At 43.5% G+C, this 25,924-nt stretch overlaps 1 protein-coding gene across 3 annotated transcripts in view; it reads left to right on the top strand.

Moving 5' to 3' along the window:
* The window catches only part of LOC135388394 (structural maintenance of chromosomes flexible hinge domain-containing protein 1-like), a 127,805-nt gene that overhangs the window by 76,785 nt on the left and 25,096 nt on the right, over positions 1-25,924 (top strand). For all 3 annotated transcript variants that reach the window (XM_064617953.1, XM_064617952.1, XM_064617954.1), the window contains 15 exons: positions 1,399-1,541; positions 1,873-2,013; positions 5,232-5,394; positions 5,935-6,148; positions 9,940-10,069; positions 10,162-10,242; positions 10,330-10,488; positions 11,419-11,544; positions 11,672-11,754; positions 13,034-13,239; positions 14,996-15,105; positions 15,541-15,596; positions 18,771-18,855; positions 22,090-22,221; positions 24,219-24,371. In XM_064617953.1, coding sequence (XP_064474023.1) covers positions 1,399-1,541; positions 1,873-2,013; positions 5,232-5,394; positions 5,935-6,148; positions 9,940-10,069; positions 10,162-10,242; positions 10,330-10,488; positions 11,419-11,544; positions 11,672-11,754; positions 13,034-13,239; positions 14,996-15,105; positions 15,541-15,596; positions 18,771-18,855; positions 22,090-22,221; positions 24,219-24,371 — 1,982 coding nt within the window. The remainder of the gene's footprint in view (positions 1-1,398; positions 1,542-1,872; positions 2,014-5,231; positions 5,395-5,934; positions 6,149-9,939; positions 10,070-10,161; positions 10,243-10,329; positions 10,489-11,418; positions 11,545-11,671; positions 11,755-13,033; positions 13,240-14,995; positions 15,106-15,540; positions 15,597-18,770; positions 18,856-22,089; positions 22,222-24,218; positions 24,372-25,924) is intronic.

Below are 25,924 nucleotides of genomic sequence, written 5' to 3'. Positions count from 1 at the left end.
CTTGCACTTCCTCTCAAAACGTTCACTGTGTGTTGGTCATGGTTTGAGTGTAGACGCTGGTTGTGGTAATGCCATCTTGTAGATGCCTGAAATACAGCACTTTAGCATACTGTATGAGTGGTAATTTTCGTGCGGAACTTATTTTTGCGAAACTCACGAGCGCTCATTTTTTCGCGAATTTAAAGTTCCCTGAAATATTCGACCCAATGACAGAAAAATACGTATTGCAATACGTAAGAAATTTGAACCAGGACGCTGAGGCAAAATTTGTATGCCGTTTTTTATGCTATTTCACTGTACCCCTTCTCCTCTGCAAGTGGAGAAAGTAGTCCAGCCTTCAATAATCCCGCGTGGGTGTCGGCACCCTGCGATTGCAGTTCCTTGTAAGCCTCGATCGTCCAGCATAGTGTATATGGCTTTTAGCACGCTGCCATGCGGGTCGGCCTTTGTACAAGTTGCAACGTCACTATCGAGTGCCAATTGTACCAGCTCTATACGTAGAGCCTGAAGTTTTCGGGAAATATTTTTTTCTAAATTCGGGGGGTAAAAATCAGGTAAATAAATATGTGCACTAAATTCATGCGAATTCAGGTGAAAAAACTTCCAGTATGCTAAATTCGAGGAGAAATTGTAGAAAGAAAATTGTAGAAAATTGTGAGAAAGTGTAGTGGTTTGGTACAAACGGTGATGGAACTGCATTTGCTGCCAAATAAGTAAGTTTGTGCATTCCTACAGCGATCCCAGTGAGGGCAATTTGCCGGGTAAAAATCGGGTTTCACCCTAAAGCGGCAACCTTCAATTCGGGGTGCAAATTCGGGGAAGAATCGGGTAAAACCCTAAAACTTCAGGCTCTATCTATACGGTGACAAGAATGACGTGAGACAGGTCAATTCGGCAATGACCCAGATACCAGCCAAGTAAGGAACCCCTAATCGCCGCCCTCTCAGTCAGAAGGGCTCAAAAGGAAGACAAATGCAAGGGGTTATTACACAGTTGTGATACCTTTTGTTAACTTCTTCCTAGAAGTTCAGTGTGGAGGGGCCCATTAAGACTCCCGATGCACGGTCGACGCACAGCGGTGCCGCGAATAATTGCCCGATCCTGGCTCCACGCAAATTTGCGAATTATTGAGCCTGCGAATTTAACCACTTATACTGTATGCCTGTTAGCACACAAGCATTACAGTGCCCCATGCACTGTTTCTATAACCTAAATGTTGTAAGCTCTCACGTGTCTGTTGGCATGCTGAATAAAGATCCCAAAAATTCGTATGCCTTACCACTAGGAGGGCATTCCTGCTGTGTTTCTGCAGGCAGTAACAAACTGAAAAATGCAACATCTAACATTCTCTGTCATTCGTCAAGTGCTCATACTGGAGTGCCGCCTTTTCTTGTGCAGGTCCAGCACATGAGCTTCAGGTCCTGCCTGATGCAAAGGAGCAGTTGGTGTTTGAGAATGGAGGCTCACCTGTATTTGACCTGGCTGTGCTGGACATAGCTGGAAATTACACATGCGAGCCAAAGTTTGTGGCTGTCTGCAAGGTAGTATACTGTCTTCACCCATTACTGCGCAAAATACTCGGGAATTATCTCCCACAAACTTTCTTATTCTGTGCAGTGGAACCTCTTTAATATGTACCTGCCTAAACAGTAGTCCCTCATAAAAACCAGTTGTGTCGAATCACAGACTTTAGTGCTGTCAAACCGAATGCATTTAATGTCCGCTTAAGCCGTAGTCGCTTATTGCACACCTGCTTGTTACTAAGTACTCCTTCTCGTGTATGCTTTCGAAACAGTCTCTCAAGCGTTTGTCTAGATGGCGCTGTGGCACTCTGCAAAACTTCAACCGTCCTTTCTGTGTTTCCCACGACAGTTCCATGCGCCACGCCAGCAAGGGCTGCCAACGTACACAGTTGATTTGTCCAACAGCTGCAAGGGAACTCTCACTGGTCCACCCATCACTTTGCGTCAAGTCACCAAAGATGAACGAATAGTAGCCAAGTTCGAAGTACAGGTAAGAGCAGTGCACTGCGCAGAAACGAGGAAGAAAACCAGAGCAGTTCTTTAATAAAGCAACAACCAAAGTCCCATATCACTACATGTTTGTATTCAGTGGCAGCTGAAGTGCAGTCATGGATCCCTCTATTGCTGTCACACGTGCATTCACTGGTCCTTGAATTGAATGGTGGCCACTTTGAAATACACACTGATTTGGATGGTCCTCGACTCGATGGATGTTCGTGAAATGCTATTGAAGCCGTCAGGGGACCTCGGACACTGTTGTGGCATCCTCGTAATAATCAAAAATGTCAGAATTATTGAATGGGCCACATAGCAAAAAGTGTATTTGCCATTATGAAGACACTTCTACCTCAGAAAAAAAAAAAAAAAAAAAGATGTCAGTGTGGTTTTCTTGCAATCTCATTTGCGCTGATAGAACTAGTTTTCGGAGCGCGGTTAGGTTTGCCACCGCACTTGCACTACCAGGAGCGTTCAAGCAGAAATCGTCCAAAACAGTAAGTGCTTCTGTGATGGCACGTTGCGGCAGTGGCTCTACACGTTCGTCATCCGGTGATGGTCTTCTCAGCATTTGCAAGGACATCATCTAAAATTCCATCTTTGGCCAAACTCTCAGCAACACCATCGTCAATTGCGATGTAGTCCGCAAGTAGAAGGCAGGAGACCGTAAGAATGGCTGCCATCCTCCGAATAACCAATCGGGTCTTTTAATGCAGAGTTCTCTGATAGCGGAAAACTACAGTGGCGAAAGCAATTCACAATTTCTTCACCAGGCGTGCTCAACTCGAAGTCTGCTGCGCTTTGCATGATTTCGTGATTCGACGCAGGATAGGTTCTTTTGAATTACGGATGTGCAGCTGTCCAGAGGAGCTTTTGGCGCTTTCATACGCTGTGATGACACTTGTCACTTTCGATGGCCCTGAGGAGAATCTGTGCTTCGTTCTTCACGTACGATGCCACCATGCCTCTTTTGATATCCTTTCTCTCGTATTTCAGCCATTTGGGAGCAGCCATGACAGTTTGGTGTGAAGCACAGTGAGACGTGGTAGCTTGACGGATGCTCGAAGGGGAGGGGGGGGGAGTTAGACAATGATAAGTGATAACGTCTGCAATGTGAGTGTGTCAATTGAACCTCTGTACGCAATAAGGGGATAAGTCGAATTATCCCCTTTTTAGTATTTTTGTTGCAATGACATCTACATACCAGTTTATACTGGTCAAAGAAAATTTAGGACCGTATTGCAATTTATTGACTCGCTATAGCAGGATAAGATGGGAAATGCATACGTGTCAATGGGATGGAGCCAGATCAGGCCCCTTTTCTACACATGCATACAAATGGCGCAACTTAAATTTTTGCTACGATGCGGAAATAAACTTCGACTTGCGCTCGAGAAACATGTTCCTCCTACCTCACGTGATCATGTCAGCGGTGCTACTGAGCTTTGTAATCAGAAAAACTTGTGCATTATGCTAATAAGTCATACTTTGCTGGCCATACAGAACATTGTTTTCAAGATTGTGCTCGTTTAGCAGCACGATAATCACTATCTAGGCTGCTCCACTGCACGAAGGTACCTTCAGCCATCCTGCCGTCACCATGAATGCGCGACTCGTGAAAACTGTTTTTTCCTTCACGAAAACCGTGTGCGTGTGCTGTTATATAGCAAAAGGGGATATGTCATGCTCCTGGGTTTTGTTCAATTTCTGCTAAGTCACACACACACAGAAACGATGCTAATGGGACATGCATGTAGAGTAGACGCATGCATATATGCTACACATTTTGCATTTGCGTTATTCGAGGAAACTCATCTGCAATTACTTTACCAAATATTCACTTGCAGTTTTCTCGGTTTAGGATTTTTCAACTTATCCCCTTATTGCATACAGGCGCTCAATTGTTCTTAGTTGTGGAGTGGTACCACGCACTTTGTCTTCTTTGTCCACCTGATCATTCGAGGTTTGGACATGCGCTGTTTGAGGAGGTTTGCCACAGTACTACATCCGCGGCACTACTACTGCTGTACTACGTCAAAAGCCTAGAGCTTTTCAAATGCTAGACATCCTTTCTACTGTCACTTCTTCAGTGTTTCTTCTTACTCAGAACATCTTCTGCATACCCATCAGCGAAGTGTTAGTGATTAGCGCACTTGACTGGCAATCGAGAGGTGTGTGACTCGATTCCCAGTGCTCCCTGGCTTTTTGGATATCTACCATATTTCAGCATTAATGGAGCTTCAGATTGATATAAAAAAACTCTACCAAGGAGATATATTAAGCGATGTGTATCGTACAACACTATGCACATCTAAGACGAAAGCAAGGATCAAACTAGTCTTCGACGCAGCCAATTCCTGGCAGGTCTTGGGGAAGTACACAAGTCGCAGGTAGCAGTGTTGGCAAGGCCGATTATTTGTCATCATACAAGACAAAGTTTGGGGGGTAGACGGTATGGTGGCATAACATAAGTTTGGAAACTACTTAAAGGAGTACAGAGGGCCATCCAAAAAATTTTCAAATTAAGAGGTCTGATGAAAGTATGTGTCATTTTACCAAATAGCGCGAAAGGTTTTGATGTGTGCAATTTGTTTCCCAGAAAAAAACTCACCTAAACATTGCTCCGCGCATTCACCCTTAACTCGCCACTCCAGGTATAACGAGGATGAAAAGGTATGATGCCACGTGACGGATGACATTATAAGGAGAACTCGTTCTGGTTCGCCGGGCAGTGGGGGTCAGCGCCTTGGGCCTTTGCCGCTATAAACCAGTTTTGCCAGTTCTCCTGGAGAATTGGGGATAGAAGAAGCGGCCAAATCATTACCGAGCCAGGAGAAAGGCGTTTTCAGAACCTCGAACAGCCGAGTAGCCGACGACAGCGGAGTAGCAGACAACATGTCTTTAGACCAATCAGCGAGCGTTCTTTCTATAGCGTCAGCGCGAGGTTCCAGGCAGATCACAGGCTGGTACTGCTCTTCACCGCCGTTGCGCGCGGTCGCTTTTTGCGGCGTACTTTAAATCCAATTTCCGCGATAATTATGACTCTGTGTTGTGAATTACTTCGCATGGTGCATCTTACTGGCCTACTTAACAGTTTTATAGGAAGAAAACCGGGTGTTAAAAATGACTTCTGTGCTACTTTAAATGTATGAGCCTGAGAAATGCTACTTTTTGTATAATGTTTAAAGGGTCAACCCTGAATGCTTTTGTCAGAATCACAAGCAGCTGTCTGGAGTAGAGCGGATGCTGGTAGTTCTGCCGAGCCACCAGGCCGCACGCATCTCAGTGTCCTGCCTCGGAGAGAACGGAGAACGCGTGGAGTTGGAAAGTGGTCAAGACCTCTCATGGGTTGCCGGGGAACCGATCACACATCTTAGTAAGTGAGCTCACTGATGGCATGTATCAATATTTTTTTTAAATTTAGGGATTTGTCCGTTCATATATTTAGGGGTCAAAACTGGAGATAAAAGATGTGTGTGACAACAGCAAAGATAGTGTAAGAACCTGGCGAGAACAAAACCATTTTCAGTATTTCTCTGTGAAGTTTGCCTGCATGCAAATATGATATGGGATGATACTATATATTCATATGCCATCTTTGGGTAGTACTGGTCAAGTGAAGTCGTAGCATTCCCACAGCATAGTACAAATCATGGACTGCCTTTGGTTCGTGTTTAAATCTTGTTGCATGTTAACATTTTTTACTTAGGTAATCCTGCTAGTAATGTAATATTTTCACAACCTCAATTTCATGTGAATGCACGCTGTTAACAGCTACCCCGCTTTTCGTGCACCGTATTGCATGGGAGTGCTGTTCGTGAATGTCATGTGCTTTGGGATTTGCACATTTTTGTTACAAACAAACAATGTAGCAGTATTCCTGACTAGATTGTGTGCCATCTTTTATTCCATGCAGAATTTGAAGTGCACGATGAGGCAGGGAAGAAGGTTACCCCAACTGCTAACATGGTTGCCAAAATGAAGCCAAACTGGTCATCTAGCTACACCAAGGATCAGCTGCTGGCTGGCAACCTTCCAGACATTACCTGTCCATCTTCTGTGAAACAGTCCCTTTTCTGCCACATATCGCTCTCTGCAGGGCGCACGGTGGACTTCTCTTTTACCGTCAAGTACGTTCTGTTTGCGTAAGGCATCTGCAAATGCCTGCCATTGCAAATTTGTCCCACAGTGTCCTGCTTGGCTGGACTCGAAGTACTGTCATAATGCATAATTTTGCAGACCAGTTCAGTGTATAAAAAAGTGTACCTATTTATGGGATTTGACACTTAGCAGACCCTTGTGTGAATTGGCACTTTGCCAAGTGTGTTTTTGGAGTATTTCGAGTTTTACCATAAGTGACGATGGTCCGAATCGGCCCAGTAAGATGTGTTTTTACCAGGTTTAACCCTAAAGCATACTTGTTTTGAGGGTACGGTAATAGCCAAAGGCGCCTGATATTTACCCCCGGCCAAAGTTAGTCAAGTTCAAGTTGAAGCCAATTTTGGGTTGAACCCGATTTCTCTCCTGAAAAGCATTTTCATTGGCTGTTCTTGTCATTGCTGTTGATGCTACTAGCTGAGAACCTTGTTGTGAAACAGTCAAAACTAAGACTTTTAAAAGCTTATTTGCTACCATGAATTAGATATTGACATTATCGCACTGTAGCCAATCCAGATTTGCTGAGCTAATCGAAAGCTGTTGGCTTCTCACTTGTTTTGCCCAGATAAATGCACGACATACGTCGTGCACATGTGAGCATCGTCGGTGCAGCTGCTACTTAATGACATGTACGAAGGGTTCTTCGTTTTCGGGTTAAACCTGTTTTTTCACGATAGCTCTCTCTCCCCTCTCAAAACAAGTTTTCAACAATTAGGGTAAATTCCGGTATCTACCCGAAATCTTTGCAGTCCTTCAACTTGTTTTTCTAGGTAAACCGTCGACAAAAAATAAATCATTACAACAGCTGAGAGAGCTATTTATGACAACCTAGTTGTCCTCCTTTTATAACCCCTCCTGCAAGAGTCAAAGACGAACTTTTGTGGAGCTCAGGGAAGTGTTTGAATACTGCGATCATTCACTGCCCCAGTTCCAAGCAGAAACATAAAGATTCTTGTTTCTTGTCCCACACTCTTAGAAATTATCTTCACTGCACAGCATGCTCCTAGCCAACCATCATCTCAAGTGATATCATTATCTGCCCTGATTTGTTGAAAACGGGAGGCGTACGCCTTTTTTATAACAGTAATGAACGGCGTAAGCGTCACAAAAAAGACGTACGCCTCAGGTTTTCAACAAGTCATGGCGGATAACGATACCATTCGAGATGATGGTTGGCTAGGAGCATGCTGTGCAGTGAAGATAATTTTTCACAGTGCCGTGTCACAGCAGTGGCTTGTTTCATATGCCTTTTGCTTCATCCGAAAATTCCCCGATGATATACCAAACAGAAATCGTAGCGCCCGATTTCTCCCCGAATTCTCGTGTGCAAATAGCACCCGATTTCCCCTCCCCCAATCTGAAAAATCATCAAACCCGAAAATGAAGAACCCTACATGCACGTAACTGGTTAAGCAGTTACTGGCATTTGCAAGCAGTTGCTTCAAATCTGATGCACTGGTCACTGCGATGAGTTTACTGGACAACGCATGCTCATGCATGTAGAGCCAGGAGCAAAGTGAAAGTTGCGAAGGCGCAGCGGCCAGTTGCGATTTGAACTATGTCTCCATAACAGGAGTGAAGAGCTCTAAAATGCACCTCATGATGTACATTAATAATAAGAGCTGAGTATATCTACTCCTACACAAGGCGAAGTGCATCAGTACTAACATGTTACTCAATGTGAGCACACATAAGAAAATTAAGGTTTTACATGAAAATCTACTCCCCATTCCATTCAAGCCTCGTTATAGCAAGCTCGTTATAGGGAGGAGTGTGCTCGTTCCCGCTCGTTGAGGGAGCTACATAATTGTTCGTTATATCAGATTTTTGTTGTAACAGTATAAACCCTGCTTATGAATTGTGGAATTTGGCACTAGGTGTAAAGGTTACTCCAGATGCATTCATACACATTTGAAAGAAATCTGATTTTTTTGTGCTTCATGGTGACTGCATTATGCACAATGATGCCTTCGACCCTATCGATGTAATGAAAGACCTTAGCGTTCTTCCTCAGACACCTTCAGATGCGTGAACAAGAGGTCTTTAAGCATGTGAACCATATCAACTTCCTCCAAGTTTGTTGCAACAGGCTTCTCCGGATCTTTTCTGTCCTCCATGGTGTCGTCATAATCCCTGAACGTATCTTTGAAGTTTGTCGGCGTGTCTAACACGGCTATGATTTCCACGTCAGTCAGTTCAGGTGCCACAACAACGGCATCATCAGCCAATACAAAATCATTGAACGTAACGTCCTTCACATTCAAGCGTATACAAATGTTTGGTTGGAGTAGCTCCCATTGATCCTACGATCCCATGCTTCTGGGCGGTGTTCTTTTTCTTTTTTTGCGACGCTGTCAACATCCCGTAGCGTATCCATTTTTTGTGTCCAAACATAATGTCTTTCATTTTCGAGATGTTGCTGCGTACATCCAACGGTAAACCAAAAGCATGTGAACACACAGGCAGGTGACATTACTGGAAACATGCACAAGTAAAGTGAAGTGTCTCTGTGTGAGTGAGTGAGTGAGAAAGGGTAGAAATGCACAGCCAATAGAGTATTGCCTATTGGGGTTACCCTTTATTGCTGTCACCCTTTCCACTTCCTTGCTTCGAGAGCTAATCCCTTGGGAACAGTTTGCAGGGAAGGGACATTGTCTGCCGCATGTCACAACCATCGGAAGGGCAGTGGCATTTGCAGGTCGTGCTGAGACACTTTGTGCTAACTGATAATTCCACTAACCAGGGGAAACTTAGTTTGCTATCAAAACAAAATTTACATACGTTTTCTGACCAACCAAACTTGACATCAACCGATAATTAGTAGTAAACGTGTGCGCTGTAACGAGGTTTGACCGTATTACCTTAAACTTTTGTTAATTCAGTGCTGACAGGAACGCGAAATTTGATCCAATTATCCAAAAATTTAATTAAAGAATAAGCAAAAAGAATGAACGACGTCAATGTCACTTTTATTAGCAAAAATAGTCTGTGGTCATCTGCTGTCGCTCGCGCTTGACACGCGGATCTGAAAACATGCCACATCGAGCGTTGATGTAATGGAACACCCTTTTGGCATTATCTTCATACGACAAATAGAGTTGTAGGGCGTTGAGTCTGGGTGCCATCTTCCGCGTCGCATGTTGCTCACAATATCAGCATCTGTAAGTGGCCCACACACTTCGTCGAACCTGAGTTGTCTTTTTGCAACGTCTTCGAGAATGGCTAACTTGAGGCCAACCAACAGTGTCTTCGACCTGCCACGTCTTACCAAAGCTAGGAGGGATTGCTGCCTTTGTCCACAAAACCGAAAGCACCGACAGATTTCGCATGATAGTGAAGTGAAACGTGGAACAAAAAATAATAATAATAATAATAAAAAGAAAAAAGAAAGAAAAGAAAAACAGAGAGGAAGAACGAGAAAGAAGAAGTTTCCTCTCGCCCGGGACGATGTGGCACGCTGCTTCACCTTGTGAATTTTGTTAGGAACTGCTGTTCCTTTGTTAACAATACGCAGTTGCTAGCTGGCAGTCATGGTGTCCTTTTTTTTTGTGTTCTAACCCCGGTCTTTGTCTGTTGCTGCCCTACATCACCAAGCATACGTGTCAACTACACCGACTATTTCCTACCTATCTATGCATAAATCATGAGATGGAATATGGAAGCATGCTCCCAAGAGCATCGTAAAGTTGCATTTGTTTTCTAGCCAACCTTTGAAATGTTTCCCTGTCAGTTTCTGACGTGAACACTTTGTGCTGTCCTTAAGGCCCAGGAACGGGGAGCCAGCCATTCTTAAAGTATCCTGCAAAGGAACAACGAATGTCCGCATTGGCCAAGTTCATCAGGCAGACATCCTGATCGCCCTCACAGACAAGTACCAGAACTCAATCAAAAAGGTGCCACTGCATGTATTTTACGAGGGGAGATACGTCACGTGTCAGTTTGAAGGAATATTACATTCCCCTTTCACGTCTTGTTTTGTTCTTAGCTTCAAATGAAAGATTTGGCAGAATTGCTCATCATTGCAGAGGGCCTCGACTACACGGACGTCCTTAAAGCATTGGATCAGGTAAGAGACGTCGCAGCACATATGAATAGTGTCTTCCAACTTAACAAAGTTTGTGTGTCCTAACGTGCACTTTCTTCTCTTGTCTAGAGTGGTGGCTTTCACGTGAAAGGCTTGAAGTTTCTGGATACCCAGCTTGGAGCGAAGGAAGTGTGCTTTCAGTGGAAAGGACTCAAAGACTACCTGAGACTGAATGTCACCCCAGGGCCCCCAGTGTCTATATCTTACCTCGACTACAATGCTAACGAGGTTTGCGCTCATGGTCTTGGCAATGTTTGTTTTGTATTCTACCAGGCGAAAAATGTTTGCATATGGGATCACTTATGAATATGACCTCAAGCTTTATGAATGGAGCATTGTGCTTCAGGGCTAAGCCTTGTAATACCTGTTTTTACCCCTATATTTTCAACAAGGGCAACGGAGGTCCCTCGCCATGGGGTGGGCGAACTGATTGGTTAGGACTTGACTGCAGCACAGAAAATAGCAACAACATTACTTGACATAGGCGATATTGGAACTGCAGATTCTCAACTGGTGAATTTTTATCCGAAAGGGGCCCCTGTTAGATGTGTAAATGAGTTCCTTTCGAATAAAAATTCACTAGTTGTGAGTCGGTAGTTGTACTGTCTCCTCTGTCTAACACCGTTGTTGTTTTCTGTGCTGCAGTTAAGTCCTAAACATGTACCAACTCCCCCAATGTAGTCCATTGAGCTGATTGATACATTAAGAACTTGAGTAAAGTGAACACATCCTGCACACAGTGCAGAACGGCTCAAAATATGCGGCTTCATCGTGGGGCATTTGGCTAATTATGCGGCAGACAGTTTTTCTCTATGTGATCAGATAGGCATATTTTTGGTTTGGGATATGTTTAGTGCTAAAGTGGTATCATTTAATAGGTTTATATGAGTACCAGATTCTTTTTTTTTTTTTTTTTACACGGTAAGTTATTCGAAGGAATGTGCAAACTCTGCCAAATCCGCTTGACGAAAGAACATCACGCAACTCCATGCATGGAAGGGGAGCGTGAGCTCAAAGTGTGGACGCCCCACTTGAGCCCACCTTTTGATGACCCTGAAAGTAGAACATGCGCGACCCATGAAAACGAAATACTGGGAACTGGTGCTGAGAGAGAGAAGAGAACTATCCCTTTAAGCATTTCCTTTTGGGTCCTTTCAGCCCGTGACAATCACACCTGACGGAAAGATGCCGCAACCATTGACGGTGCAACTCTTGGATGTCAGGGGCAACCCCTCGGCAGAGCCTAATGTCAAGATTCAGTTAGGAATTGATGAAGGCATTAAGGTACATTCTTGCCATTCATTTGTTGAGACAATAGTGTCATTTTGGCTGCTGGGGCTTAGCACCCAATGCATCAGGTGCTTACAGGAGAATTTTAATGGATCTCCCTTTGTTACATTCTACGACTTAGGTTATTCCACCTACCCCTCCAGTAAAAACAGACAGCAAGGGAAAGGCATCCTTTGGTACTTTTGCTGTGGCTCTTAAAAACAAGTGAGTTACTGTTTTTACTTTGATTGTTTATGTCGGCTGCCTGTTACAGGCACAGTTCCTAGAATGCCTGTTATGCACGAAAAAAAAAAAATTATCCAGCCACCTCGTCAGTATCTTCCATTGTGCTTAAAAGTCGCAGTATGTTGGAGTGACACAATCAGACTTTAAAGTAGACACTAGATGCAGCCAGCGATAGGTATGGCAAGTTTTGCCTATCTTATTTCATAAATGTGCGAGAACTTAATGTGAAAGCACAGTGGAGTTGTGCATGTGTTTTTGTAATTATTTTTTGAGAACTTGCTGGACTACTCTAGTTACGTTAGGCTACTCGAGGGTTAAACTGTTGGTAAAATCTGTTTTTACCTTCTGATTTGCTTCATTGTCACTCAGGATCAAATCCAAAGAACAAAGCAACAAACAAAAAAGAAAGAGAGAACCTACCTGGGAAAGTGCGAAATCAGCCATCAATCAAGGCCAACGAAATTGAGCTGCTCAGCATGTCATGCTCAACTGAAATGCAGACAGCCCCGTCTTTCAATTTCCCATCAGAAGATCTGCCTTTGCATTCAGATCACAAGACTCTATTCATTTTATAGCTCCTGAAAGCCAACTTTTGGTCACAGATTTTTGAAAAACGTGGAAAACTCCAAAACACACAAGGGTCAAACCGGGGGTGGGTCCAGTACTTTTCTGTGAGGGGGGGGGGGTCCAGCCTTGGCAAGCATGGTGGATACACGATCTATGTCAGCTAAACACTGTGTGAAGACAGAATTTGAGGAAGGGGGTCAGGACACCTTGATTGCTCCCTCATCCCGCTCTCTAGATCCGCCCCTTCCTCTATGCCTCCTTCCTCTAAAAAAGGATTGGCAGTTTCGGGGTCTGGGGCACTGTACAGTGCTGTTTACGGAACACGCTCCGGTCGTACAGAACACGCTCGACCAAAGTTTACGGAACATGCTCTGGCACATTCCTTCTTCCGAGTGGCGCACTAGCAGCGAATGTTACCACACGGACTTGCAAACAGGTGACTGGGTTACCTAGGCACATGTCTGTAAGTCTGCTAGTGTGTCACTCTGAGGAAGGAATGTCAGCTTTTGTCCAGCACTGTACATTAAAAGCAGCACAGACGATGTAGACAGCAAAGGACAGGACATCTGTCTGCGTGATACCTTTCCCACTGATAACTTGTGCGCAACTTGTTGAATTTATCTCATAATTTGAGGCAATATGTTTTGAACTAGAACTGAGTAGTATTTGTCTGAAAAATGTTTGACTTCAGCTCCCCTCCAAAGCCCTGTGAATTCAACATCTGCCCGACAAACTGCTACGGCCTATTCACCCTGGGAACCAAGGCCAGCATTGGTCGCGCATTCATCAATGGCCCCGTACTCAAGCTGCACTTAACGTGTGATCCTGAGAAGCCTGTTGAAGTAAATGTGTCCTACAAAGGGAAGCAAAGCTTAACTGTTGGAGAAGAGCTTGCTGGTGAGTACAGCATTTTGTATGTCATGGTGGTAACTTTGCCAAGCTTGCTATGTTAAAGGGGCACTAAAGTGAAAAGATTTTTCCTTGCACAATGAAAGACTCTGTTACTTTGACACCAACACAAGAGGAACACAATTCATCCGTTGCATTTTTTGTGATTTTTATGAGCAAAAAAAGCCGCAATGTACGTTCACCCTTTCCTTTTTAAAAGGGCACTAAAATGCAAAAACATTTTATTCTTAGGTCAAACTCTGGTTTCAATAATCACTATGCAACTGGAATTATTTTTAGGGGTGTGCGAATATTCGAATTCTCGAATGGAATCGAATATCAAACGCTCGAACTATTCGATTCGCGAATCGAATATTCAATATTCGATTTTTCGAATATTCGACTATTCCACGAATATGAACGACACAACCCGAAAGTGGGCTTCACCCGATGCTTCCGTGTATAAGGTGAAGCCTCCTTTATGAAACTGCCCTTGCTGCATGACCAACACAGGCTGGACGGTATTTAGTTTAAGATAACGTTATCCAAAGTTAGTTTTGTAGACATTTTATGTGGAAAGGGTAGCGCCCCTCCCACATGCAGTTTAGCGGTGCCGACGCGGGACTTTGATTTGATGTCTGTGAGGTTGCCTTTAAAAAGTTAGGACTCTTGAATAATGACTACAGCCCATGAACAAGAAGGGTGTCTTAAAGATGTCCTTTACATCTAAAATTTCAGTAGTGCAACTTCCTAGGACGAGTGCAAAGAAACTAAAGGGTGTTCATGGCAAAACTGAGGCAGGATGCCAATTCGTTTGTTTCACAAATGGCCTGTGGTTGTCTGAAACAATTACAGCCTCATCTGTATAACATGCTACTGCCTAACATAAAATTTTGAAATGAAGGTAACCACTCCAGTACTCCAGTAAGTGTAGGCTCACCTGAAAAGCAGGAAGCACTCTCATGTAAAATTAAAGAGTAGGGGCTTTAAACAGAAGAATTGCATGTCTCTCCCGTGACAGTTAATGCCAGAAAAATTACGCTAAAGCCATGGGCTACAAAATGGAAACTTTTAGTGCGAAAGTCACATATTGTAAATTTTACACAAATATTGGATATGCGATTCGGTATTTGGAATTTTTCCCCCCATTCGATTCGATATTCGATTCGACTTGAAATATTCGGATTTGCACACCCCTAATTATTTTACTTGATGCTACTGTTTGTCACAAAAACCCTGTTGAATCATCCACGAAAATACTGTCGTTGGCGGCGACCAATCGGATTCTCAAGATCCAAAAACGGCGGCAGCCAATCTGTCAACATAACATGTGCTCGCAATCCTGTCATGTATCCCGGATGTTCCAAACTTGGTCTGCCCGTGGTCTTGTATCCGTACGCCGCTTCATCCACGTTGATGCATTTTAAAGATGACTTGGTTACATTGGTTACATTAATGAGAAACGTTCGAATGCAGTGAATTATCCGTAAATCTCACCAGCAGGTGCCAGGGAACGACATAATTTTGTTTTACCGGTCGAATTAGGTACATACCAGTGCATTTTGCATAACCAGCAAGCATAAGCATATGCATGCATAGTCAATTGAAATGTGATGGGTGTTTGGGACTGCAAAGATGAGGAATGCTTTCATCATATTTTTGTCACAGATATGTCCATTTTCTATAACATAATGCGTAATTAATGCCAGATACGACTCCTATGTATGTAGCTGAGCTGCAATGATCCTTCTCGTCTAATTTCCAGAGATTGAGGTCCATGTGGTGGCAGAAGATGGAAACATACTCTACTCAGCAAGGGGAAGGGACCTCTCCATGAGAGTTGTACGGATAGGCTGCTCTCCTAAGAATCAAAAAGTGAGTGTTATTGTTTTGCCATCTTTCTGAGCTCTACGTGGTAGAAAGTAGAAAGTGTATTGATCTAACGTGTGAACAGGCAACATGGTTGATGTTTCATGCAGTCAACGACCAAACACTAGCTTCCAGAAAGTTCCTTTGCTCCCATGGTGCACCATTGTTGATTTCCAGCCTAGTTTTGAAGTTATTTGAGAGTACGTTTAATGTTGCAAAATGATTATTATTAGATGCGTGTGAATAGTGAAATTTTGGAATATGAATAGAATACTATATATATAATAGAATTTTGTTGCCTCTACATTGTCAAACAAACAAATAAAATACTGGTCGGCAACTATATATTAACTGTAACCGTTGTATTGCTCAAAGTAAGCGATGCTATATAAAAAGATGTCAGGGAACTGCCATTGAAATCTCTGCACTCTGCTGTTTTAGGTCATTACATTTGCACCTGTTGAAGCCAATGCATCAAATGGAATGTATCACTTCAGGTAAGACATTTGAAACAAATACCAAAATCCTCTGCAAAGGTGGACCTGGTAGCATTGTCTGAAACTCTTCACGGTGTGTAAGAATAACTTCAAGGACTGTGACACGTTGCTTTGGATGACAGTGGACTTAAGTGACGTAGTAATAATCGGAATGGCCAGAGAGCAAGTAAAGACTGTACGAAGTGCACCAAGAGAAATGGTACTTGCATCGTACCTGCATAGATACAGTAAACCCCCGATAACTCGAAGTCGTAAAAACCGGAAAAAATTTCGAGATAAGCGGGGTTTCGAGTTAAGCGAACAGCGAAAATTACGTGGCCACGATGTTACCACAATGCGCTATGTTATGAAAAGTAAAAAAAAAAAAGCGTTCCTACAGTAATAGGGCTCGTAAACAATTCCGAAGCCATTTATTTTTCAATATCATCTGAGACTGAATAACTCCGTAATAGCAATCTGCTTGGCATTTGCGTCTGTGAACAAGAAAGCATCTTCAAGCGCTTCAATGCAACGCATGAGACGCTCCTCCCTGCTCGTCACTACCGCGGCCACTCTCGACGATTTCTGTATCACTCAGTTCACCGCTACTGGAACATCGCCGTCGTAAAGCGCATAGTCCTCGATGTTGAAGTCCTAAGTCACTCTCCCCAAAACGTGCGAGGCGCATCACGTCGTTGCACAATTCATCACAGCCACTGAAGTGGTCTGCTGGCTCCGGTACGGCGGTGGAAGACCAGAAACCCGCATGAATGAAACAGTTCATGCTACTGGCTTGATGAACTTGCTACCAGGCCTTTGATAAGTGCCAGCTTCCGCTCCAAAGTCGGGGACTTTCATGTGCCTTGTTCATCCATCATGGCGCCGCGAAGAACAAAACGAGAGATACTCGGACGAATGCAAAGGAGGAGGAGGAGGAGTGACGTTGGGTGGAAAGGGGAGTGCTGTCTGCCTGCCACAGCTAGCGGCGCGTGAGGCGTGAGTCACTAGGACTGAAAGGCTTTGACCTTGACCTAGCCTGGGGGGACCGAAGAATGCACGTTATCAGCCGTAGGTACGCAGACCTACCGGTGATGGGATTTCGAGATATCCGTACTCGGGCAAAAAAAAGCTTCGACTTAAAAGGGCCCAAATATATAGGAAGCATTGGGACATGGATCGGGACGCAAAAAATATTCGAGATAACCGATATTTCGAGATAAGCGAGTTCGAGTTAACGAGGGTTTACTGTATGTTAGTGAACTTGTAGAGGAGATGGTGTTCCCCTACATGAGTACTGGTTGGCAATGAGGGAATGTCCCGGAGGGTCAGATGTGCTGGGAAGCTTCCTGACCCGTGGCTTCACTCCAGGACATTGCCGACGGTAGAAATGAAGCTTATTTTGGTGGCACGTATCCGTAGCAGGGTGACTTCGTCATTGTCCGCAGGCCACCACATCACTCCTCTCGTCAGACATAGAGCGGCGATAATGTTTGAAACAACCGTGTCATAGCCACATGAGGTGAGCGATGACGACCCGGGACAAGATGCGCTACCGAATGACTCCATACCACAGCAGTCGTTGGCAACCCGTCGCAACATCGAGTAGCTGGAAAGCCGAGGACCAGTGGTGCAAGAGGAGGGTGCCTGGACGTGATGAAGTAGTGTAGGCGCGGTCAAACTCGTGGCCCAGGATGGTGCCGCAACTGGCACTGGAGAGAAAACTATTGGGGCCCAAGGAAGGGCGAGGCTGCATTATCCGCGAGAAGCGCAGAGCGCCGGCTGCGCAAATCTCCGCTGTGGAGTTGGCTGCCACAACGTATCGCAACCGGTGGGCGAGCGTGAGGCACTCGTGTCGCGGTCGGCAGGGGAGTGTTGCCATGTCACAGGGCAGGTCTATTGCATGGAATGACGTTCATGAAGCAGTGAAGTTGCCTGTGTGCTGGAGGGTTGTGCTTCGCAATATGGCGTGAATGGTGCAGCGGTTGTTATACCGAATTCGGGAAGCCGTCGAAAAATGTGCCCATGCCGAGGTGTGTGGATGAGCGTGCTTGAAGCAACTTGAGGTAGGAGTCGGGCAGTGAGTCGAGTCGAGTCTGCACAGAGATGGTACTTGGACCACAATGGGAGTGATGATCTCGATCAGTGGTCGTGGTTGATGACTGTTGCAGTGGCAGATCCATGGGGGATTGGGCGGTCACCCCTCCCCCAAACGTCAGCTTATACATTTGATTTCTCTCTTTTCCCTCCCCCACTACGCGCGCCGACAAACGAACCGCCCCCAAACTGCGGGTCTGGATCTACCTCTGGACTGCTGCGGCATTGTGCGGCAGTTGGTATCGTTGAGACTTCCATGGTTCGATGCTCGGGAGCACAGTATCAAAGCTGGCGCAAAATTTGGAACAGCCGGACTTAGCTGTTCATTGTCCGGGCTACCAAATGTAGAGCAGACTATGCTCCTCAACCCAGCTTCTAGACCTGTGGCTTCACTCCAGAAGGTTGCCAATGGAATTGAAGCTTCTTCTGGTGGCGTGTGTGCATAGCCGGGTAACTGCAGTGTTCGCCTCTCAGTCCCTGATAAACATTCTTAACATAAATGGCATTGAGTATCTCTGGTAAAGTCTTTCTTATGACATGTTAGCTTATTCTCCGGATGATTGGCAACGACTTCTTTGACTGTCTTTGTGCGCATGACGTTATAGTGTACATATAATTGAGCTTAGATTGCCTCAGAGATAGATTAATCCAGATTGAAAGTGTGTGTTAGAAACAATACAGTGGATGTGCACCCTTTTGATTGAGCATGTCGATTAACCATCTTGATGTTGATTAACCGTTAACCATTTCAATTAACCATGTTCAGTGCTAACCAACACTCTCTTCGCCTTTATGCATGAAAAAAATTATTAATAAAGAAATAATTTAATCTTATTGGAACCAGAAACTTAGGACCAGTGTAAGGGTATCTTAAAAATGAGCAGTGTAGATCTTAGAGTGTTCATTTCCAGACTAAAGCTATCCAAGTTCAGTTGAGTTAACGCAAGTTAAGTTGCAATCAGAAATGGACACATATTTATTACAATGTAAAATTTTCGATTGCTCCCGGGAGTTTAGGAGTGATGTTCGACATTTAAGATGATTTGGTGAGTGATTTTTTGACAAATTTCTGCGATACCACCTTTTTTTCTATCATTTCAGGAAAGTAAAAGTTCCTGAGGTTGCAGGAGAGTATAATGTCCAGTTCCACTTCAACAACAACAAGCACAGTTGCTGTAGCTCCATCGTAAGTTCGAGGTGCTTCATCATTTAATAAATTAATAATAGGAAACTGTTAGAATAAGCCATGTCTCAAATCTCTCTGTACAAGTCACTTCTCTTTGACATTCTACAACATGCTGCAATCCAGGTTGCACCTGCCACAACAGTAACTATAAAATTTTTGCACTTGAAGCATGACAATTTGAGCCCTACATTAATTCCTCAGATGTCAATGAGCAAATACCAAAATCTTCTGGATGCAGCAGTAACAGTAATGGTGGTCATCAGCACTGAAACATTTTGATGTGCATTGACAGAACTGTGATAACAAGCTCATGGATGTCCATATGAAGAAGTTGAGACACGTGACTTGGGAAGGAGAACTTGTGCTGTCTGTGTGCAAAATACAATACAGTAAAACCCGCGGACAGCGATATTGCGTATAACGATATCCCTCGTAAAACGATGGTTCATGATTTTACCGTCAAAATATACATTGTTTCTACGGGGAAACGCCCCGCGTGTAGCTATGGAGACCGCGGTTCTGAGTACTCGTATAACGATGTTGGACGCTGTCCCGTGCGGGTAACTTCGCAGCGATTTTCGCCGTGATAAGATACAGTAGAATCTCGATGCTACGAATCTCACGGGGTAGCTGAAAAAATTCGTATCATCCGAAATTCACATCAAAAGAATTAAACTGAAATAAAAATTGAGGCAAGAAAATAGACAGCAACTGTTCATTTTCCAACACTGTAAGTGAAAGGGTAGGTGGTAACGCTTTTGTGTCTCCGTATTTGACCAATGCTGCTCAAATTCGCGAGATGATTGAAAAGGCCTAGCACGGGCTTTCCAACCGTGAGTCGCGACAGTGTTCTAAAGCGAGCTTCTCCTAAAGCACGCAGGCGTTAAGTGAAGCCGACTTGCGGAATGATGACGTGTAGTGTTGCCAGAAGTTGTCCTGCTATGTTCTCTGGTTCCCTCCACGAGTTCTGATCGCTCTTTTTTCAAGCTAGTGCGATGTCACACAGCTTTGCGTTTTTTTAAGCATCTGTTTCTTTTTCTTCTACTACACGCGGGGTGGCGTGCGACCTTTCGGTACGCGCTATTTAGGTCAGCCCTCGTTTAAAGATTTATCCCGTATAACGATGGAATTCACGATTACCGTCAGTATCGTTATACGCGGGTTTCACTGTACATGAGTTCACTTGGCTCACATCCAGTTTTGAAGTTCAGGATGTCTCACTTTAACTGCTGTGTGTCACTGATTGCTTGTGTATTCCTGTATGGTGCCGTCTAGTTAGCTTGTAGATAGAGCCCGAGGTTTTAGGGTTTAACCCGATTCTTCCCCAAATTTGCACCCCGAATTGAAAGTTGCCTCTGTGGAGTGAAACCCAGTTTTTACCCATCAAATTGCCCACATTGAAACATCTGTTGGAATGCACACTAACTTGTTTGACAGAAAATGCAGTTATATCACTGCTTGTACCAATCCAGTACTGTTAAAGTTTGAGTAACTGAGTCAGATTTCTTCCTGAATATAGCGTACTGGAAGTTTTTCTACACAAATTTACTTTAATTTCGAGCACTTGTTTATTTACCTGATTTTTTACCCCCGAAATTTAGAAAAATATATTTCCGAAAACATCACGCTCTGTGTAAAACTAAGGTGTTAAAATTTGGAGCACTGTTGACCCAGATTAAAAACTTTAGAACAGTGAAGACTGGCATGCACGTGTACTTCTTCTGACTTATTCATTATGAAGAAGCATACTCCTAACAAAAACTTGTGCCATACATATTTTTCTTGTGTTGTTTATAAGATGAATTTATGTGAGGATAATTCTTGAAAATTGCCCCCAAATTTCGAAAAAAATCTCTAAAATTCTCTCTAATCTCTTGCACGCGCTTGCATTTGTTTCTTCAGCTGCAACTCTATCAACATTGTTTGCGATGAAGTCAGCCCAATCGCAGACCCTACGAATGTTAATCCTCCCCACCCCATTCGAGAAAGTATCAGCCATCATCTGCGCCTTTTTATTGGCTGTGTAGTCAACAGGGAGGTTCTCAAAACGAAACGCCCTCAAAACCACAAGACTTATTTGCTTTGCTAACCACGAGTATCTGGTACCGTTCCCGTGCCAGTCGCATTTGCGCGTACCGTCACAATGATTAGTTCCTTGCTCCTGTTTCTTCCAGTACGCGCAATAAGTAAACCTAATATAAATACTAGGGGTGTGCAAATATTCGAGTTTCGATTCGCGAATCGAATATCCAATATTCGGTTTTTCGAATATCTATTAGACTATTTCCCCAATATGAACTATGCCACACTGAAAGTGGGCTTCACCTGATGTTTCCCCGCATGAGGTGAAGTGTGCTTTATGAAATTGCCAGCGCTGCAGGACCAACGCAGGAGGACTGTTGTTGTATAGCTTGAGACAATGTTAGCCCAAGTTAATTGTGTATACTTTGCCTGAAGAAAGGATGGCATCCCTCCCACGTGCACATTAGCGGTGCCGGTGGGGTATTTTGATTTGATGTCAAGGAGGTTGCCTTTAAAAAGTTAACCATTTGTTTCACGAGTGACCTGTGGATGTTCAGAAGCAATTACAGCCTCAGTTGTGTAACATACCACTGCCTGACATCAAATTTTGAAATCAAGATAATTACTCCAGTAAGTGTAGCCTCACCTGAAAAGCAGAAAATGCTATCATGTAAAATTAAAGAGCAGGGGCTCCCCACAGAAGATTTTTGTCTCACTCTTGTGACAGTTAATGCCAGAAAAATTATACTAAAGGCATGGGCTACGAATTGCAAACTTTTAGTGTGAAAGGCATATATTGTGTAATTTGCACGAATATTCAATATTCGGATTCGACTTCAAATATTCAGATTCGCACACCCCTAATAAATACCTAAGAGGTAAACATGTCTCTGACAGCAGCAGCATGCTTTACATACTGGCTAGCGTGTGACTTGCAGGCCAGTGCATGGGCTGACTCGGCCACGCAGTCCTGTTAAAATCAACTCTTCGCATGTTTGTACGTATGAGTTAACAGACGGTCCCCCACCCCCCAATTCAAATATAAATGTTTGGTAGGACCTAGATGTCACTTCCAGGTTCAAATTAAGAGATTTAAATTAATGGGATTGCACTGTATAGTAGTATACTACAGTTGGGTACTGAGTTCGCAGTGTGTAGCATGCAAGTTTTGTCAATTCTGTATTGTCCATTCATTCAATCTTCTTCTTGCAGCTGTCGCTTACCGTTGTCCCAGATGTACCTGTGAAAATTGCCCCTCAACAGAATCCTGTGATTCCGCCCGTGTCGAACCAGTCCAAGCAATCGACGAGAAGCCTACTCAAGTACTTCAAGTTAGATCTCACTGTACGTAATAACTTCAGTCTTAAATGTTCATACTGTAGTACTTACACACATACGATTTTGTCAAAGTACATAACTATACTCTGATAGACCTCTTATAATGGATGTTGCAGGACCACCAAAAAAATCTGTGCTATAAGCAGTACTGCATTGTAAGAGTTCTCTGTTTTCGGTGTTTATGGTTTTTGAGACCTCTAGAAACGCTGCAGAAATGAACGCCAGACCAAATTGCTGTAGTACAAAATTGTATTTGCTCATCACATCCTGAACTGTTTGTGTGTTGATTACTTGAAGACACAGACATACATACTAGTAGTGATTGTTCTGAAGGTTGAGTATTATAGCTATGACCTGAGGTTTTCGGGTTTTACCCAATTCTTCCCCAAATTTCCCCCCCCCCTTTCCGAATCGCACATTTAGTGATTCGTGCAAAACCCGATTTCTTTCCAAGCTGGGGGCCCTTTGTCGTGCGGCGCAGGACCACTGCGCATGACTGCAGTAGTGGGAGGGATCACTGACAGAAGGAGGTGACACCGCAGCCGTCAGAGCGAAACGCATGAGACATTTCCCCAGCGTCAAAACGTTGCGTGCACACCATGGCCTTGTACGCGCCCCAATGTTGCCAGATTAGACGACCACAAGCGTTCGCGCGCAAGTAGACTTGTAATGGCGTCACGTTAAGTGGTGTAGTACTTTAATCCACGTGCAGGTTTGCATTACCCTGCAGATTTCAGTTAACATTCCATTCAGTGCAGGTTTCCATAGACATTTCACTATTGTCCTCATTTTGTTGCGGACAGTGTTATTACTTAGTTTGTAAGCTGTTTTCTTTTTATATTTGTGATAGTATGTATAATGAGCCTGATAAACTCAATTTTTACGTGTATCATATAATTCCAGAAATTTTACACCTGAATTCACGCAAACTGGCTGTCGCTGTTTTTCACTTGATTTTTACCTCACGAATTTGCCAAAAAATATTTCCTGAAACCCTCGGACTCTAATTATTTATTTATAATTTAATTATAATTATTATTTTATTTATAATTATTTATCTAATTATAGCACTGTTAGTGACAAGCCAGCATTCCTAGTGTTCTGCCATGTATGTGTTGGTAGTCTTTGTTATGTGGTTCTCGTCATGCATTCAATAAAACCTTTAGTCATGAACACGTGTTGTTGCACACATGTGAAATATGCTGACTGACTTCTGGGGTACATTTGGCTTGTTATATGGGTGAGTCATACTTACTACCCTACAAGTAGTAACAGAAAGCGGATAAACTGGCCACAAGCAACAGCGTTTGAACTGTCGTACGTGTCGTCCTTCTTGAAAGTGTCTCCTGAGCTTAGTCTTGAATTTCTTCATGGATCTCTTCCACCAGCTGGCTTGCGTTTATGTTCTTGTATCCATGACTTAAAAACCCAAGACTAGGGGACAAAAAAAAAACGACAAACACAGACAAGGCCTCAAGGTCCCTTGAGACCTTGTCTGTCTTTGTTTTGTTTTTGTTTTTTTGTCCCCTAGTCTCGGGTTTTTAAGTTATGGATCTATACCACCAGCTCGCTTGCTACCTCTCTATCCTCTCGTTATTGCTCTTATATGTTATGATTAGAGTCTGAAGTTTTTGGGAAATATTTTTTCCTGCATTTGGGGGTAAAAATTGGGTAAATAAACATGTGCATTAAATTCATGCAAATTCGGGTGAAAAAAAACTTACAGTACGCTAAATTTTGGGAGAAATCGAGCTCAGTTATTCAAACTAATTGTAGCGGTTTGGTACAAATGGTGATGTAACTGCATTTTTCTGCCAAACAAGCAAGTTAGTGCGTTCCTACAGACATCCCAGTGAGGGCAATTTGCCGGGTAAAAATCGAGTTTCACCCTAAAGAAGCAACCTTCAATTCGGGGTGCAAATTCGGGGAAGAATCGGGTAAAACCCTAAAACTTCAGGCTCTAGTTATGATTTACACTACTGATATGTTTTGTTTGAATGCAGGATCGGTTTGGCAACACTGCCGGTGTCAACCTGTCCGGCACACTGACGCTGCAGATAGTGTCACCTGACCCTAGTGTCAAAGAAGTGCCATATTTTGAAGGAAATGTCAGTTCATACCAGGTGCCTATCAGCAAAGGATGCGCCATCATTCAGGTAATACTTCTTTTGGTTTTTGGGTTTCTCCTGGTGGTTGCTAGTTCTGTTTATATCAATTGCCTAGATGTCTGTATGTGCTGATACATTTTTGGTAAAGTTGTGAAAAAGTAAGATACTGCAGCCACCAGAATGTATGACAGTTGAACCTCTATGTAGCGAACATCGATTTAATGAAATCGTCTATTTAATGGTATTTCTATTGCACATGCCCCAGTAGACGTCAGCATCTATATTTCTGCGCTGGATTTAACGAGGCTCCCTCATTCGATGTATTCTGTTAAACAAAGCCCGAAGGCAGTAGAAACCCGAAGCCCTCTGATGCAGTGCCGCACATGCCACTTCACATTGCCTCAGTGAGGGAGGGAGGAGTAATGTTAACATCACTGTTCTTATGGCACTGTCACGTGGAATGATGTATTCGGCAGGTCGGGTGTCTACCGTGGAAGATACAGTGTCATGGTCGAAGATACGTGATCACTTCCATTTCAGTTTCATCTTTCAGTTTATTTCCTGTAGTGCTTCCAAATCAATAGTGCTTCCAATCCTCTAATGCAGTCCAAAAATGGAAGTTTTTTTTTTTCAGTTGACGAGAAGCTTCCAATAATCTAAAACACATCCAAGGACGAAAAGAAAAAGGATGTTGCTATCGACAGCTTACGAGCATTCTGTGCTTGCAGCACCAGAAAGAACTGTTGTTGTTGAAAGAACTGGAAGGACATTGTTCTGCTGTATTTCTGGTATTCAGTAATGGTAAATCCCAATAACCATGCATGTTTGAAGCGAGATAAGTAGGAAAAATGAACGTCCAACGAACTGTCCGAATTATTGGTCGCTGAAATACATTGGTTCTGTGGGGCGTTAGGCGCAAACAGTTTTCTTCAAGAAAATTGGAAAGGCCAAATTTTTTATGTCAGAATTATTGGTTGGCGACTGTATTCAAGGATAAGTGTGCTTTTTGTATTTTTATGCTAGTCCTTTGACAAACAGTGTAGCCTAGAATGGGCGTGCATCATGTCAGTGCTCGGGGCATTTTTTATCTGTACAGGTTCGGTTTAACGAATTACTCTACTTAACAAACAAAAGTCCGATCATTTACGATTTCATTATGTAGAAGTTCACCTGAATATACATCACTGTATAATGTCAATGGAAATGCAGATAAAATTCTGGCTCAGCCAGCATCTTGCTTGGACCCTAGCAAAAGTGGGCATTGTTGAGCACAGTGTTAGACACACATTGTTAGGCCTACAACAGTGCAATGTGTGTGAGTGAGTGATTACAAGACGAAACTGCAAGGGTGTATCAAATATAAATGAAACTTTCATTTGATACTTTTTCTATTTGCAGTAAGTATTAAACCAAGTGTGCATTATTTTTCTGCATTATCTCCCGATATAGAGATGCATTTTTCCCAGTGGGTCGGTAGCTTTTCGATCCCCTTTTCATAAAAAGAAGTGGGTTAAGTCAACAGCCAGTTTGCCGAACATGTGGCCGAACCATGTGAAAACCACAAGGTGATAAGTCAGGGCTACAGGGAGGGTGTTCCAGTG

The sequence above is a fragment of the Ornithodoros turicata genome, chromosome 3 (genome assembly GCF_037126465.1).
Source record: "Ornithodoros turicata isolate Travis chromosome 3, ASM3712646v1, whole genome shotgun sequence".
Lineage (NCBI taxonomy): Eukaryota > Metazoa > Arthropoda > Arachnida > Ixodida > Argasidae > Ornithodoros > Ornithodoros turicata.
This window is presented reverse-complemented; position numbering and strand designations above follow the sequence as displayed.